Source organism: Puma concolor, chromosome C2 (genome assembly GCF_028749965.1).
Source record: "Puma concolor isolate L17-30 chromosome C2, mPumCon1.1.hap2, whole genome shotgun sequence".
NCBI lineage: Eukaryota > Metazoa > Chordata > Mammalia > Carnivora > Felidae > Puma > Puma concolor.
The window spans coordinates 63,457,294-63,475,152 of record NC_141675.1 but is presented as its reverse complement, the minus strand read 5'-3'; the positions used below and the strand labels follow the sequence as shown (position 1 = coordinate 63,475,152).

At 45.4% G+C, this 17,859-nt stretch overlaps 1 protein-coding gene across 3 annotated transcripts in view; it reads right to left on the bottom strand.

The window, feature by feature from the left end:
- The window catches only part of GPR160 (G protein-coupled receptor 160), a 94,796-nt gene extending 82,370 nt beyond the window's left edge, over positions 1 to 12,426 (bottom strand). For 2 of the 3 annotated variants that reach the window (XR_015240116.1, XR_015240117.1), the window contains exons 1-2: positions 11,800 to 12,423; positions 11,000 to 11,127 (exon numbers count right to left, since the gene is read on the bottom strand). Coding sequence is in view for 1 of the 3 variants with exons in the window: in XM_086674700.1 (XP_086530826.1) it covers positions 10,661 to 10,733; positions 11,000 to 11,127; positions 11,800 to 12,342 (744 nt within the window). In the remaining 2 variants the exon portion in view is untranslated. Of the gene's footprint in view, positions 1 to 10,543; positions 10,734 to 10,999; positions 11,128 to 11,799 lie in introns of those variants that run through there. The other variant, XM_086674700.1, reaches the window with a different exon arrangement.
- Between the last annotated feature and the right edge of the window lie 5,433 nt (positions 12,427 to 17,859).

Sequence of the window (17,859 nt, the reverse complement as noted above, 5' to 3'; positions counted from 1 at the left end):
ACAAACACCTGTACATGATTTATAATGGCCCAAACTGGAAACAATTAAGATGTCCAACAACTGGTAAATGGATAAACAAAATATGGTATATCTATGAAACTGAATACTATCAACTACAAAGGGACAAGCTATTAACAGATATGGCAACATGGACGAACCTCAAGACTACAATGCTAAGTGGAAGAAGCCACAAAAAAACTACATATTCTAGGATTCTATTTTTAGGAAATATCCAAAAAAGGCGAGAGACAGAAAGAGTAATGGCTGTCCTGGCTTAGAGGAGAGGACTGACTGTAAACTGGCATGAAGAAACCTTGGGAGTGACAGAAATGTTCTAAAATTAGAATGAGGTAATGGGTGTAAAAGTCTATAAGGATAATAGAACTGTACACTTATGATGGATGGATGTTATGGCATGTAAATTACACCCCCCTAAAACAGTTTGTTTTAAAAATTTGTACAAGATTGTTCATAGCAGCTTTATTCATCATAATGGCCTCAAACTGGAAACAACCCAAACGCTCTTCCAAGGAGAATGGAAAAATTGTGGTATATTGAAAAAAAGAGTATTAGTTATTAATAAAAAACAAATTACTGAAACACAAAATATGCATGAATCTCAAAAACCTGTTGACAAAAGGCAGTTTTGTTCTAATGTATACTATTCCATTTACAAATATTATATTTATATATAATGTAAATTATGTTTCATAAATGTGAAGTTCAAGAACAGGCAAAGTCGGGGCGCCTGGGTGACTTAGTCGGTTAAGCATCCAACTTTAGCTCAGGTCACCATCTCATGGTTCACAAGTTCTAGCCCCACATCAGGCTCTGTGCTAACAGCTCAGAGCCTAGAGCCTGCTTCAGATTCTGTGTCTCTCACTTTGCCCCTCTCCCACTCACACTGTCTCTTTCTCAAAAATAAATTTTAAAAAACTTAAAAAAAGAAAAAAGAACAGGCAATGCTCATGTATGGCACTAGAAATCAGGACAGCAGTTGCCTCTAGGGTAGGGAGATTGACTGCAAAGGGGCATGAGAGAACTTTCTGGAGCATGAAAATGTTCTGGATCTTGACTGGGATGTTTATATGGGTGCATACACTGATCAAAACACAACACTTAAGATCTGTGAATTTTACTGTATGTACCTCAATAAACTGTTAAATGATTACAAATTCCTCCCAAAACTCTATAAAAACTTTACTATTAGACAAACTCTGAATCAATCAATCACACTTATTTCCAGAAGGTATGGTTATGTGTGTGTCTATTTGGAAATCATAACATGTCAAATAGTTAATAAAAATGAGTGGCTAATGATTCAATACTCATTTTTAAATGCTTTAATTATGTCATATAATACACACATATATATTCAACTTCTGTATGTTATGGAAACAGAATCAGACTCATTTATTCTTTGTATATTCATTCATTCATTCACTTCAAAAATATTTATGGAGGGCCAAAAATATTTTCCAGGCATCCAAGTCCAAATTGCAACTCAATTACAATGCTGATATTTCACTTTTTCTTTATGTCAGAATCCTAGTGTACCTCTCAGAATGTTTGCTTAATGTGAGTTTCTTGGTCTAGTCATGGGAAGAAAAAGTGTTAGACAGCCTAATAGTCTGAGACTTAAGAAGCAAAACCAAGTCAAGGGCCAGTCAAGTCCAACAGAGTCAGGCCTCAACTACAGGTACGTATGTATGTACACACACACACACATAAACACACAGCCCACCCCCCCACCCTGCCCCTCACCATTGTAAGATAGACCTGGAGCTGTGGCCAGATCCAGGCATCTCTGGATGCCACAGCTGTGGCATCTCTTACAACTCAAGCCTCAGGCTAGGAGGAAGGGAAGGCCACCACCACAGGAAGCCACCACCCTTCCAGTAACTTCCCTTCCACTCTCCCAACCCCCCTTAGAGTCATAACCTAGAGTCTGGTCTAAGCCAGGCCTGGAGGGGTGATGCTGAATGAGCCATGACCTCTGCTCCCCAGAGAGTCTGTCTACAGACCACACTAACCACTGCGCAGAACGGTTCGGTGTCGGGGTACTTCCTACACTCCTGGTAGATTTTTTAAAGAGTGTTTAAAATGTTCGTGGCTTTTGACCCAGTTATCTCCACTCCAGGGATTTATCATAAGGAAATAATCAGAGTTGAAGGAAGGAAGTACTGTACGAGCAGCTCACTAGAGCATACTTATAATAGCCTACAGAACACTCTCCTCCCTCAAAAGAATCAAAAAAACTTAAATGCCTAAAGCAGGGAAGTAGTCAGATGAATTATGATAGTCACACTATCTGCAGACATGAAAGACAAGCTTTGCAGGAAAGAGTATTAGAAAATGCTGACAATATGATGTTCAATGATAGAAGCAAGCTAAAAGCTGTATATATCAGGGCTTCTCACAGGGGAGCATCGTGGTATTCCCCCTGCTTCCCAGAGATTCTGCTGATCCTGGAATCCGTGTTACTGAGGGGAGTGAGCGCTTGTCCTCAGACGGTCTTAGGGCAGAGAGGTTGGGAGGCTGAAAACCAGTGGCAGAGAGTACCATCTCAATACTGGGTGAATAGGAAAAACGTGTGTATATACACAGATCAGAGTTAATCAATGCCAGAACCCTGTGATTGGTAGGATCACGGCCTTGTAAACCAACACTTCTCAAGCTTGAATGTGGGTCTTGTTAAAAAATGGATCCTGGGGCGCCTGGGTGGCGCAGTCGGTTAAGCGTCCGACTTCAGCCAGGTCACGATCTCGCGCTCCGTGAGTTCGAGCCCCGCGTCGGGCTCTGGGCTGATGGCTCAGAGCCTGGAGCCTGTTTCCGATTCTGTGTCTCCCTCTCTCTCTGCCCCTCCCCCGTTCATGCTCTGTCTCTCTCTGTCCCCAAAATAAATAAACGTTGAAAAAAAAAATTAAAAAAAAAAAAAAAATGGATCCTGATTCAATGTCTGGCATGGGCCAGAGATTCTGCATTCCTAACAAGTTCCCAGGCGATGTCCAGGCTGCTGTCCATGGGCCACACGTGGACAAGCAAAGCTGTGGATGCACACATCCTGCAGGACAGAGAAGCTACACCAACAGTGACTTTCTGGTTGGTCACGGGATGGGCGCATTTACTTTTTACACCCCCTACACTCACTGGATCCTTCGCAATGAAAATTCATTGCTTTTGTAATCAGAAAGAAAACTCACTATTCAAAACCTGGGACTCGGTAATTATTCTTACAGGAGTCCATTCCAAATAATGTGAAATGGAATCAGAAGGTAAAAAGCACTGTCCCCACACATAACACATCTTACCACCAAACTTGTGAGGTTTTCCACACCAAGCAGATCTGACACCACCCAGAGTTAGCAGAGGCCACACAGGGTGAGGGCTCAGCCCCACAAGAAGGCTGCTTCCCACTTCAGATGCCAGCCAGCCACAAGGCCAGGTTGTCACCTACACGTCTACCAAGTTAAAAATTGCGGGTGCCTACATCCCCCTCCTCGGGCTTGTTAACAGCTCTTGGAACTGAGACCAACACTTTACTATTACTGTTTTATTATAAGGGATACAATTCAGGAACAGCCAATTGGAAGAGATACACAGAGCAAGGTACAGGGAAAGGGTGCAGAGCTTCTGTGCCCACTCTGGGCACATCATCCTCCCAGCATCTTGATGGATCACCAACCTCCATTACATAGGCATGACTGATTAAATAGCTGGCCATTAGTTATTAAGATGATCTCCAGCCCCCTGGGCGGGGGGGTGCTGAGGGGAAGGGGGTGGGGACGGTGCTGAAAGTCCCACCCCTCTAATCACATGGTTGGCTCCCCTGGCAACCAGCCCTTAGAGTTGCCTCATTAGCATAAATTTGAGTGTAATGGAAAGGTACTTATTCTGAATAACAAAAGACACTCCCCTCACCAGGAGCTTGGTACCAGAACCTTGGATGAAGGCCAAATATATTTATTTCTTATTATATCACAGAATCACAGGTTTATGTAATGCAACTTGGAATGATTTACAATACCAAAAAATAAGCAACCACCTAGTGCTCTAATATTAAGAGGATGGCTTAAAAAAAAAAAGCCTGAAATAGCACGCAATTATTACAAATAATATTTATAATATTTATAAACACATGAAAAATGGAACGATAAATTTTAATCACAGTATGAGAACTTTGTTTAAATGCTAACATAAAATGAATTAAATGTTTATAAAATGTTAAAATTATTTTTTTAAAAAGTAAATAGTAAAATGCAACAAAACTGGCAAGAAATACACCAAAACGTTCATGTCTTTGGGTCCTTGAATAGTGGGGTAATAGAGGATTTTTTTTTCCTTTCTCCTTTCCAGAATAAAAGCAAATTGACAGGAAGGAGCTTGCATGTGATTACGATCATGGATGCAAGGATACCAATGGAAAATGGAGGTGGCAGCAGAGAGAAACCCATTCAAGGGCTGGTTACAGGTGATGAGGGAGCATAAGGCAAGCTAACAGGCCACAAACACTGCCCCCCCCCCCACCAGGTGGAGTATGTGTGGTATTCCTCGGGCACTCCTGGTGGCCCAAGAACAAAGGGAAGGTGGAAAACAAATGGTTAACTGATAGAGATCATAGTCCCGCAGGACCCAAGTCTCCATCACCCCTCCATGGAGATGTGGGAAACAAAGGCATAAGGAAATGGCAGATCGAACTAAATTTCCTTATAACCTGCAGCCCATTGACAAATACCTGAGGCTAGCAGAGTAACAAGTTCCTCCAGGAAGTCCCTACTGTCTTAATGCTAATGCTTTGTAGAGGGAAAAATAACCTTAGCTTGACACTAGCCAAGGCCTCCAGTATCCTGGGAGTCTTCTTTAGCATATGAAAATCTCACTGGAAACTTCCCCAGAACTTTGTCTCCCCCAACACGGTAGTATGTAACCAGTCTCTCCTCATGGCCCCGGGGCAGCTCTTCCTGCCCTCTGGTCCTGTTCCTGTGCTTCAATAAAATCACCTTTTTGCAAAGATGTCTTCAAGAATTCTTTCTTGGTCATCGCTCTGGACCCCACGAACCCCACGGTCACCCCAAAAACCTCATCACAGGGAGCAGGCTTGGGAGCCTATTAGTTGGGGATGGGTGGGAGCGCGAGGCTGTAAGAGGGCTCACTGGACCACCAGGCTGGGAGTGGAATAAGAGAAATAAGGAGAAAGGCAATGGGTTAACGAGCGCAGGCTGGAGTGCAGAGCCGACAAGTCTGGACAAGGGGCAGGAGGAAGGAGACCAACCGCCCACTACCTTTCTCCCTGACCCCCAGCTAGCACTTCCACGAACAGGTCTGGGCAGAAGCCGTCAACAGGAGCAACCTCCGTCTTGGCTGATTGTGGGGTGCTGGCCACCCCTCCATTCAGCCTCCCTGTACAGAATGGATGTTTTCTGCTTCTCAGGAACACCCCAATTATCAATCTCTCCCTTTCCCTCCCCAGGATATCAGGCTCCTCAGGATTCCTTAAGGGCATAAGGAATACAAACTCACGTTTACCTTCTCTAATAAAGCAAAATAAATAGCCCTTTGCCTTGTTCCCATTTCTGGGTTCGTTTCTGGCCTGAACCTCACTTCACTTGTGTCCCTCTCCTGATAGGCAACAAAAGGCAACAGAAACAAATACAAATACATAAACCTGCATCACTGGTCGATGATCAAATTAGCTCTTTTTTTAAAACTACAAAATGCTATGTAAAAATTAATAGCCTCTTTATTACTTCTCCAGGTTAAAAGGTAAACCTGCTGGTCTACCTGCTCTACGATCTCACTGCTAACATGGGGCAAGTGGGACACAGTATGTCACTGTACCTGTGTCAGGATTTCACAAAATTTTTGTTAGCCTCTCACAACACTCCTGCGAGGACCGCTCATCCCCAGCTGACAGCGAGGCACTGGCCGCAGAGTGCTCTGTCTGCCATGAGCCCCCCCACAAAGCAGTGGCAGAGGTGGGGCTGGGACTCCTGCGTCTCCCTATTCCACGCTGACATCAGCCTGTTCTTCCACAACAGGACGGGTCTGCACCCACACGGAATGCCAGGAGAGTCCGTCTCTTTTCCAGAGTCTGTGCAGATTTTAATCCCCCAACAACAGAGCCAAAGCTCAGGGTTCACAGCCATGGGCTCAGGCCTAGCTCTCTTCATCAATTGCAAAGCTGTGGCTACACCAAACACCCTGTTAGGGTTTGTCCTGTAGAACATTTCTCTAAGGCCATGAGGCTGCTCAGAGGGGCAGCTCTTGGCTCACTCTGAAAACAGGGAGATCAGAGCTGGGAACCATCTCTACCCTATAGCCTGCCTTCTAAAACTATGGGGGAAAGTCCTACAAATAAAAGCAAAATTGAAGAAGGCAAGCTCTACCAACAACAGTAAGAGCTGACCCATGGTGAATCCTTATTCCATAACATCTGATGGGCCATGGAATACACACAGCCCTACAAGATGGGTATTATTATTTTACACAGGAGAAAACTGGGGCTCAGAGTGGTTTGAAAAAAGTAGGTCAAGGACACACAGCTAGGTAGCAGAAGAACCGGAAATAATACAGTGATCTCGTGATAGTCCACACTCAGGATCGCGCGGCCTCACCTCTGTTTGGTCTGGCCAATAAGCAATCAACCCGCTTTCCCATGCCATCTGTCAGTTGGCAAGGGCCTTAGTAATCACCTATCTGAGGGAGCAGGCACCCACAAACCTGGATCCGAGTTCTCCGGAAAAGATCCAGTCAACCAGCTGTTCTAGCATTTCCCACACAGCTCAGTCTCTCAACTTACTTTCAACTAAACAAGACATTCTACTTGCAGCCCTCCATTCTTCTTTCTTATCATGCTAGGGTAAGTACATGCCTACATTGACAGTTCTAGTAACAAAGGCCTCAAAACATCACCTGACATTTCCTCAAAACCACTCCAACAGGGTTTCATTTAGGGTATTTTTCTCTTTTCTACCCGCCCCCTGCCCACACCCCAGATCTATGAACATTCAGAATTCAGGGGAAGGAAACAACGATCAGAAAGGAAGCTTCAACTGTAATAAAACTCCAGATACGGACAGAGGTGAGAACATCTGTCCCATGACCCTTAACTGAAAGTTTCAAGATGAGGAAATCAGGCCATCCTTCAACTTGCCTCACAGGAATCTCTCAAAGGCTGGGCTGTGGGCACCTCACTTCCTCATTCCTGCAGAGGCTTCAGATGGGGCTATGCCTAAGCAGTGGGTAGGAGTGGACCTGTCACTGGCTGCAGACCGGTGGGCAGTGATGGGAGAGTGGGGAGCGCCCCTGCAAGTCCTGGGAACCCTCAGAGCGGCTATGGAGAGCCAACGCACAAGCTGGAGGATCCACATGGGTCCCAGTGTCAGGCTGCTTAAAGAGGGAGGGCTTGCTGGCGTCCTCTCCCCACGGAACACCCTGGTGCACAAGACCCATATACCCACTCACAGAGAGTTAGTGGTTTGGGTATTGGGGGCACCCCTTTCCTCTGTGTCTTGCCCACACATCACTCCATCTGGGTTGTATAGCAGGGGTAGGAAACTCTCGAGTTCTGTGTAATAAGCACAGCAGGCAGGGTGTGGGGGAAATGATGACATAGCCTGTATCTTTCTGACATAGAAACACTGCAGAGAAAACAAGACTCTTCATTCCCTCAGGTGAATATGCGCTTATCCCATTTTTCTTGGGACAAGAGCTTCTCAACCTATTTTTGTTATCCCCTTTAGGACAGATGCATAAAAAGACAGCTCACTGTAGAAACAACATTGTGAGTGTGACGGAGCCCCGTCTCAAAGCTGAGGACGCCTCAGGGAGTAGCGGAGGCCAGGGGAACAGGGGGGCACGATTCTGCTCTAGAACTGCCTTTGGGAATTCCTGGGGGCAGCACATGTGAAATCTCCCAATTTTCAACACTGATTCAGTGGTTTTTTGGGTTGTTGTTTTTTGTTGTGTTTTGTTTTGACCTTCTGCTGGCCCGATAAAACTTCTGTTGGTTGCATGTGGCCCGGACCCCGTCTGTAACCAAGGCAGTTGAATGTAGTCAAAAGACAGTTCGCCTAGACTGACTAACCAACTCTTGGGTGTGTAGCTTAGCTGTCTGCAAAAGGCAGTATGGACAGCGGAGGGGCTGGAGAATCCATGCGAAGACCCAACAGATTTGAGTTTGAATCCTGGCTCTGCTTTTATTAGCTGCAAGAGTCCAAGTCCACCATTAACCTTACTTAGCTACCATGCCATCTGCAAAATGGGCTGATGGGAGATTTGTGAGAATTAAAAACGTGTGTGCGAAGACTACCGTGAACTCTTCATAAATGTCAAATTTCCTTCCCCCGTAACTCTAAAGAAACGATTTAGCCTAATCTTAGCTTCTTCAGATGTCATGGTTTTCATCTGTTAGAAACTAGAATAATCACCCAGCACTGGGGCTCTACCTCACAGGATGGGATGAAGTGGTGCAGATAAAAGCAGGGTGCTTACAACTTAGAAAAGTATGATTGGCTTGATTGCCAACACCCTTTCCTCTCATTTCGAGGCCAACAAAGCAGCAATCTGCTTTCCTAAAGGTGTTTATCCCCTTCCGTGAGGGGATGTGGGGAGAAGATGGAGTCACAGCGATTAGCAATCTTTAAAACAGCGATTAGCAATCTTTAAAACAGCGATTAGCAATCTTTAAAACAGCGATTAGCAATCAACTCCCCAGGGTCCAATCCCACCATCCTTACACAGAGGTGAGGAAACATTAGGTCACTGCCTGGTCACTTAAGGGCCCAGCAAGTCTGCTTTCTCTCTCCACGCCTTGTTTTAGACAACCGAGGAAGAAAGTCAAGTCACTTAACAGCTGCAATGTTTCTTTTCCTCACACAAAGAAAACTGAGCCGCAGGCCAAACACATTCATTGAAGTACCATCACTATGACATTTTCCAAACGCACGGGGATTTTTGTCAATTCTCTTATTTTCCACACCCTTTGACAAAAGTGGGACATGCTTTGGCATTTCCTCAACTGACTGACTTAAAGCATCTTTACAACTTCTTTTACACGAATGGGACTACACCAGCAAGGTCTAGGCTGAGGGGCCTGATCTAACATTTCAACTTTTTTAATGTTTATTTACTTCTGAGAGAGAGACAGAGCGTGAAGGGGAAAGGGACAGAGAGACAGGGAGACACAGAATCCGAAGCAGGGTCCAGGCTCTGAGCTGTCAGCATAGAACCCAATGGGGGGCTCGAACCCACGAACTGTGGGATCATGACCTGAGCAGAAATCAGACGCCCAACCGACTAAGCCACCCAGGAGCACCAACACTTCAACTTTCAACTATTATGGACAGGTTTTCTCTTAAAAGCAAAGAGGCATTAAAATCAGTTCCGCTGAAGCTACTAAGGATTTTTACCTTTCAGGAGTATGCCTCTCCCCACCCCAAACTTTAAAAGCTCCCTCATGCAATCGCCATGTTTCCAAATCACCAATCAAGCATGACAGAATGAGCAGGAATTGTATAATAAATCTAGAGGAAAAAAATGAGCAAGTTGGATGAATATACAGATATTACTCCTCCCACCCAGCCCCTTCTTCAAAGCAAGGTTCTGGTAAAGGAAAAAGAACACCACAGAATGTTTTAGGGGTCGCTTCTTTGCTAAACACTTTCAAGTCATAATGTCTGGGGCAAACAAGGTGAAAATGACAATACAAATAGGTTAAGATCTCTTTCAGGCAATAAGTAGACCTCCACTTACCTAGTGATTTGTTTTTATAATGTACACTCTTTACTGACGTATATACCATGCTTCCAAAAGTATACACGAATCTTAAATGGATAAGTACTGTGTTTACTACTCTGAGCTGTTTCTTGATGTGCATAACTTGGAAAGGATTTGGGCAGCTCAGAAAAACTGCTACCACATTTTACACAACCTGTCTGTCTGGACACAACTCAACCCCTAGGCTTGCTAATACCCTTTGTATCAAAAGGGCTGACCCAGCATCCACCTGCATCAACTTGATCCCCTCAGCTCTGTCGCACTCAGCAAACACCCTATGCCTTCTGAGCAAAATAAAGCAGCACCCCACGAGGGAGAAAGAGTCTGCGTCTGAAGAGGCAGGTTTTACACCCGATTTACAAAGAGTGAGGGTCTGTGGAAGGCCTTGAATCTCTTCTAGAAACACTCACTGGTGGTGCCTTCCAACCTACCGTCAGGAAAACAAACAAACAAACAAAAGCTCCGCTGGCAATGGTGGTGGTTACTTTTAAAGGGAAATGCCAAACATAGGAAAGTAGAGACAATAGTGTAAGGAATTCCATACCCCACCCTTCATCCCGCTTCAACTATTAACAACTCACAGCCAATCTCCTTTGGAGCTCCCCCCTCAACTTTTCCACTAGCAGTGTTGCCCCAAAGTGGTTTATTTTGAAGCAAACCCTCCATCTATATTTCAACTTCAGTATGTATTTTTAAAGGGTTTTTTTTTTTTTTTAACAACCACAATCCTAACACCATTACCAAAAATAACTAAACAAAACTAATATTTACTTGTACGATCAACTGACCAGTACACCTTTCTTTTATTGGCTCAATGTTTCATGAACTTCTCCCCTTCGAATCAGGATCCAACCAACGTTCGCAGACGGACTGCAATGCTGTGTCACGTCTCTTCAACAGTGTTTAAACCGCAGGTTCCCCCTTCCCCGTGATTCCCACGGCAGCCGCGCTGATCCCTAGTGGCAAATTCCCAATGATTCAACTCTGGGGATACCGCAAAGAGACTCCGGCCTTAAAGGCTTGCTTAAAAAACGTCAGACACGTATATTAAGCAGTAATTTTTGTAATTAAATACGTTTAGAAAAAAAAAAATCTGAGAAGTACAAGCGAAACGATTGGACCTGAAGCGATTAGCAATCCTCAGGGCCACTCAAGCACGCGTCCTTTGCAATTCTGATCCGTGTGGGTTTATTTATGATGTTAGAGCATATCCCAGCCTTACCCGAGTCTTTTGCAAAAGGTGGGGCGGAGCGAGCCGGTTTCCTCGCAGGACCTTCCTCCGCGGGCTAGGTCCTGGCGGTCGCCTCCGGAATTCCGGGGTTGGACCCAGCTGCCGCCTCCCAGGGCCACCTGCCCAGGTGAGAAAAAGGAGCTTCAGCTGACGAGTTCCGGAAAGCAGCCCCAGGTTATCTAGAAGGAATTCTGAGCCAGCCAGGATAGAGGAACGAACCAGGGTACCACGGTCTCGTAGAACAAACAGCCCTGAAAAATCTTGGGGCTTAATCTCTGTGCCGGCGCGAGCGGGGGCACGGTCCCCAACGCCGAAGGGCCAAGAGAGGGGACGCGGAGTCCGCCCCAACGAACACACGTGCGTCTGTGTACGTGACTGATTACATCCACCTCTGGGTGCCAGGAGAGGAAAATTACATAGACCATTTCTACATCACCTGTGTATGTTGAAAAGCTATCTCCACTGGAAACAGGGTGCGAATGTCTGGCCAACCCAAGCCACGGACCCCGGACCAGAAACCCACTACAGACCGCCGGCGCGAAGGCTACGCGGTAACCCCCAATCCGAAGCGGTCAGGCTCGGGCGTCTGCAGCTTTCCGCCAAGGGCCCTCCGCCCCACTCCAGGATCTCTTAAGTAGTAAACCCCAGCTTCTGAATCCCTGTAAGAGAAATTCGTCTCCTTCCTCGACGCGCACAACGCGCGCCGGAGAAAACGCGGGCGCCGCTGACCATTCTGGACCCCGGGGCGAGCAAGCAGGTGCGAACCGCCGGGCGCCGGCCCCCGCACTCACCCGAAGTGCAGCGGTTTCCGGCGTGCGCTCCGCGTTCCCGGCGCTGGGTGCCAGACCAGACACCTGCTGCGCCCGGCCCCAGGTGACCGCCGAGAGAGGGGCGGGAGCCCCGCGCGCCCGCCCGGCTCCGCCCCGAGCGCTCAAAGGAGGAGGGCGGGGGCTGCGAGTCCGGCCCCGAAGCCCCAGCTGCGGCCGGCTAGCCGCCTGGCGCCAGGAAGCGCGGGCGTCCGCGGGGGCCCGACTTTGAACACGCACGCCCCGTCGCGACCCCGCCGGGAGGCTGGCCGGAGGGGCGCCCCCTGCCGGTGGGGCGGCGACAAACGATGGAAGCCGCCACCCCGGATCCTTGGGAGAGGGGTAGAGAAGGGGGAGAGCTACAGCCACTCGCCGCTTAGTGACACCCCCTGCCGTGTACCAGGCGTTGAAGCCCCAGCCCCAGCCCCAACCCAAGGAGAATCTACGTCCCCAGTAGGGTGGACAGGGCCATTGGCAGTTGTCTCCAAATGAAGGTACACGCAGGGTGACAGAACCTGAAATATGCATGCCACTAAGCAAAGCCTGCAGTGCACTATGAATTCACAGTTTTATATAAACTGCAAATAGCACATTTGCAAATAGCACAATTACATTGCATTCTTTTTTTTTATCAACAACGGTGCTAAAATATTGTATTTATTCAACAAGTATTTGTTGAACACCTACAAGTTCCCAGTCGTCTAAACATTTAAAATGTGGCACGATTTCCTCCTCCTTTTCATGCAGAACCTTGAACAAGGGGAGTGGCCTGGGCCTTTTTTTTAACCCCTCAGAAAGCCTGGACTGGCTCTACGAGGAATCTAGTAAACGCCCGCCAGAGGGTGCAATAAGAACCGAGCCTTGGCAGAAGTTTAAGTGTGCGAAGCTACTGGAACTGAGGACTTCCCCAGAGAATTCCTGGAGGTGAGCTGGTGTAGTAAAGGACCATAGGATTCTCCAGGATGTGAAGTGTTTCAGCCGAGATGTCACCGTGAGCAAAGCCAGAAGCAGAAAGCTGGGCAGGGTGTGCACGTTCTGATAGAGAAAAGGCATGTGACTCAGCATAGCTGAGGAGAGGATGTGAGCTGAGGTCGAGCAGCGAGCGTGAGGGGGCCAGATTATGTTCCTCTCAAAAATAACAGCCGCCGTCTATGGAGTGTATATAAAACAGGAGGTGGACAAGCATCACGTCAAACTAAGCTCGCACCAACCCTACAAGGTAGGGTTATTATTCATCCAAGAGGAAAATGAAGACTTGCTAGTGACAGGGCTGGGAAGAGGTGACTTTGAGGGGCTAGCCACACTCTTACTGGCACTTTCCAGCCAATCCAGGAGACCGAATTTGTCTTCAGACGCTCCCAGCATCCCCAAGTATCCTCGAGTGCCTACTGCTCTCCCTCCATCCCCCAAAGCCTGAGTTACCTGCCCCAGACCCCTCCTGTCTAGAAATGATTCCAGAGCACACAACTGTGCACATCAGACCCCTTCCCAAGGGGAACCCTGGCTCAGGGGCCTGTGGCGGGACTGAGGCAGAGCCCTTGGTTGCTCCCCAATATCTATTCTCTCCTTCGGTAATAACAGAATTGAAGCTGAGCCCAAGGCTGCTCAGAACATTTCCTTGCCTCTCTTGCACGAAAACTCGTCAACAGAGTTGCCCAGAGCCCCTGGAATCCACTAGATCCAGCAGCACTTCCGAGGTCGCTGTTCCTCCCCCAACATCCTTGTTCTGTCCGATATTCTTCATGGGGCAGTCATTGCTCACTGCCTTCTTAATACCCATTTCTCCTACTTTCCTAAGAGCACGCAGAGTTCGGTCAGGGAGGCAGTAAGCGGAGCGAAAGTGCTCATCTTCCCAGAGGGCCTTGCGGAGCAGTCACGTGGCTCAACTCTGGCCAATGAGATGTAGGAGGAAGTCTCCTAGCGAGGCCTGAGGAGTTTACTGTTTAGGACCGTTGCGCAGTTGTCACAGCATTCCTCCTGTTTCCCTCCGGCTTTGAGGTGGTTGTGAAGTTGGAGGGGGTGCAGCCGTTTTGTGGCCACAGAGCAACACACCAGAAAAAGGAGGAGCGGCACTTAAGACATGAGATGAATAATTCCCTTACTTGTTTTCCGCACTCTCGGTCAGGTTTTGTTACAAGCAATTGAATAGTTACAAGCAATTGAATACAGTCCTCATGGATACACTATTCCTTCCAAAGAAAAGCCTCAGAAAGAAATCCTGATTGATACCCTACCTGATATAGAGTATTATAGCCGAAAAAGGATGGGTTTTGGTATGAGACAATGCAACAATCCAAGTATGAGTTTCAGCCCTTCTTCTTCTTCTTTTTTTTTTTTAGCTAATGACTTTGGGCAAATTTGTGAACCTAGATTATGTATTGTAAAATTAGGAATTGTCATAAAAGCACAAGGCACAGTACTTGGCATATGGTGTGTGATTAATAAATGATCATTGATAGAGTTCCTGGCCTCCACCAGATGGATACCTAGCCTTATGTTGATTCAGAATCGCATATCCACTTTCCAATTTCACCCCTAGACAAATATTTTTGCCTATTCTTAGATGCTTTGGAACAAAGTCAATCTTAAAGTTTCAATCTTCTTGTTTCCTCGATTTCTCGATTATATCTGCTGTACCAAAAGTTGTTTTTAAAAAAAGAATAGAGGGGCATCTGGCTGGTTCAGTCAGTAGAGCATGCCACTCTTGATCTCAGGGTCATGAGTTCAAGCCCACTTTAGACATAAAGTTTACTTAAAATAAATGAAAAATAAAAAAAAGTAAAAGAATAGAATTATGTGCTTTGTAGCAAATAGTCATGAATTACTGGTCCCGTAGGTTAACAAATGCAAGTGCATATTTCTGTTTGAATCTTTTTAAAATAAGAAACTCTATTTTCAATGCTGCTAGGTTTGTATTTTTAATTACCAAACAAGATGTTTTCATGGTCCAAAAACACGCTTTTGTTGAAACCACCTCATATCCCTCTTTGCGGAAATTGAATAACATTAAAAATTGGCATTACTCATGGGCAGCCTGGGTGGCTCAAGTTGGTTAAGCATCTAACGTTGGCTCAGGTCATGATCTCATAGTTCGTGGGTTCGAGCCCCACATCGGGCTCGGTGCTGATGGCTTGGAGCCTGGAGTCTACTTCGGATTGTGTATGTCTCTCTCTCTCTGTCCCTCCTTGGCTCCCACTCTGTCTCTCTCTCTCTCTCAAAAATAAAATAAAATAAAATATAAAAATTAGTATTACTTAGATTTTTAGTTTAAAAAATATACATGCTTTCAACTGTAGTTTTTAAGTAAAAAAAAAAAAAGTACCATAATTTAACTTGCCTAATTTAACCTGCCTTCTATTACTAGACATTTAGGTTATTTTTAGTTTCTCTCAATTACAGACAACATTGCCTTGAACATCTTTGTCCCTATTCTTTGGCCAATTCCTGTAAGCCGACCACGTCTCCCCACTCCACTGTTACCTCCCCACCCCACCAACCCCAAGCCACTACCCTCCTGTTGATTGTATTATTGGAATAGCCTCCTGAACAGCTCCCTGTGTTTGCCCTTGCCCTCCCTCAATCCATCTACAGCACAGTAGCTGGAATAGTCAGGTTAAAACGTAGGTCAGATATTATCCCTCTCTGCTCAAAACTTTCCAGTGGTTTTCTTCTCATTCAGAGTGAAAACCAGTCCTTACAATGGCCTATAAAACTGTTCTGTCTGCCCCCCAATGCCATTACCTCTCTGAGCTGTCTCCTTCCATATTCCACTCTGTTCCAGCCATACTAGCTTCCTTGTGGCCTATTATTTGTGTGCCAGGTACGCTTCTGCCACAGGGCCTGTGCACTTGCCATCTCTTTTTGTAACTCTCTTCTTCCAAATACCATATGATTTGATATTCTACCTCCTTCAAGTCTTTACTCATATGAGTGTCTTCCCTGAGCACAAATTACCAAGTGCCTGATACCTTCTGGTTCCCTCTCTTGCATTCTCTTTTCCCCTTAGCACTTTTCACCTTCTAACATACTGTATCTTTGAAGTGTTCACCTTCTTTACTGTTTTCCCTCCACTCTTCCGCCTCAGAATGTGAACTCCAAGAGGGTAAGGATTTTTTTTTTTTTTTGAGAGTAGGGATTGGTTTCGTTTAGTGCAGTATCTCCAGCAACTAGCAGTTTTCAGTATAGATTTGTTGAGTGAATGAAAGTTGTGTTTAAGTATGTAAAATAGGTTCCTAGAAGAATAATTTCTGGGCCACAGGGATTTATGTTTAGAATTTTACTCAACCCCTCCAAATTGCCCTTTCCAAAGGTTGGAACAACATTCCTACCAACTGACCACTAGTTTCCCCTCACACTCACCACTGTGACCACATACTTGTCTTTCTTTTATTTTTAAATTATTATTTATGTATTTATTTTGAGAGAGACAGAGATAGCATGAGTTAGGAAGAGGCAGAGAGAGAAGGGGAGAGAGAGAATACCAAGCAGGCTCCATGCTGCCAGCGCAGAGCCCAACTCAGGGCTCAAACTCATGAAACCAAGAGATCATGACCTGAGCCAAAACCAGGAGTTGGATGCTTAACCAACTGAACCACCCAGGTGCCCCTCTTTCTTTCTTTCTTTCTTTCTTTCTTTCTTTCTTTCTTTCTTTCTTTCTTTCTTTCTTTCTTTCTTTCCTTTTTTACATGTTTATTTATTTCTTTTGGCAGAGAGCACCAGTGGGGTAGAGGCAGAGAGAGAGGGAGAAAGATAATCCCAAGCAGGCTCTATGCTGTCAGAACAGAGCCCGATGCAGGGATTGATCCCATGACCCTGGGATCAAGATTTGAGCAAAAATCAAGAGTCAGATACCCAACTGACTGAGCCACCCAGGAGCCCCCATACTTGTCTTTCTTAAATGCTATGTGAAGGGCTTGTCAGACAAAGTCTCTCTGACAAACAACAGAATCTACTCTATCTAATTTAAGCAGAAGAATAAATTTTTTAAAAGGAAGCTCACAGAATCTCTGGGCAGACCAGAGAGCCAAGTGCACTTCTGCAGACAGAAACAATGCCCAAATACTCTGATGAATGCCTCACTGCTGGTGTCTCTGGGCCCTGATGCCCCACTTGCTCTCTTAGACCACCTGATTAATTGTTTACATTGATGATGTCAAACCTGCAACACATTGTAATAATTCTTGTAATAATTCTTGCTATTGTTCACCTTAGTTTGGTATTTAAATGATTCCTTTCTCACCAGCGACCCATTAAGGCAGTGTCTTTCCCATTCTTGAACTCTTTCTCTTTAACTGTCCTTTGATTGTCTAGATTTTGCAAGTAACTTTTCTGAGAAAGGTTGATGGGTGCCCATAGATATGATGGGTCCTCATATCTATCATCTTGACTCATTGTCTTTCCTTTACCTCTGACTGCTGTATTTTCTCAAGCCCATCTTCCAAGTCATTGATTCTTTTTACAAACGTATCTTTACTTCTTAGCGCTTCTGTTGTGGTTTTCATTTCCAAAATGGTTTCAATGTCATTTCATTTCTTTCCTGGTTGATGCCATTTTACTTCATTTCTGATCTTTCATATGTCTTCCTGAAGCTCTTGAATCATAGGTTCAATGAATCATAGGTTCCTTATTTTTATTTATTTATTTTCTTCAAATTTTTATTTAAATTCCAGTTAGTTAACATACGGTGTAATGTTAGTTTCAAGTGTAGAATTTAGTGATTCATCACTTACATACAATACCCAGTGCTCATCACAAGTGTCCTTTGTAATCCCCATCAAGTATTTAACCCATCCCCCACCCACCACCCCTCCAGTAACCATCAGTTTATTCTCTATAGTTAAGAGTATGTTTCTTGGTTTACCTCTCTCTTTTTATAAATTACATTCTGTATGTTTTTATTTCAAATTTTTATTTAAATTCTAGTTAGTTAACATACGGTGCAATATTGGTTTCAGGAGTAGAATTCAGTGACGTGCACTGGGTGTCGCATGCAAGTGATGAATCACTGAATTCTACTCCTGAATCATAGGTTCTTCTTAAATTCTT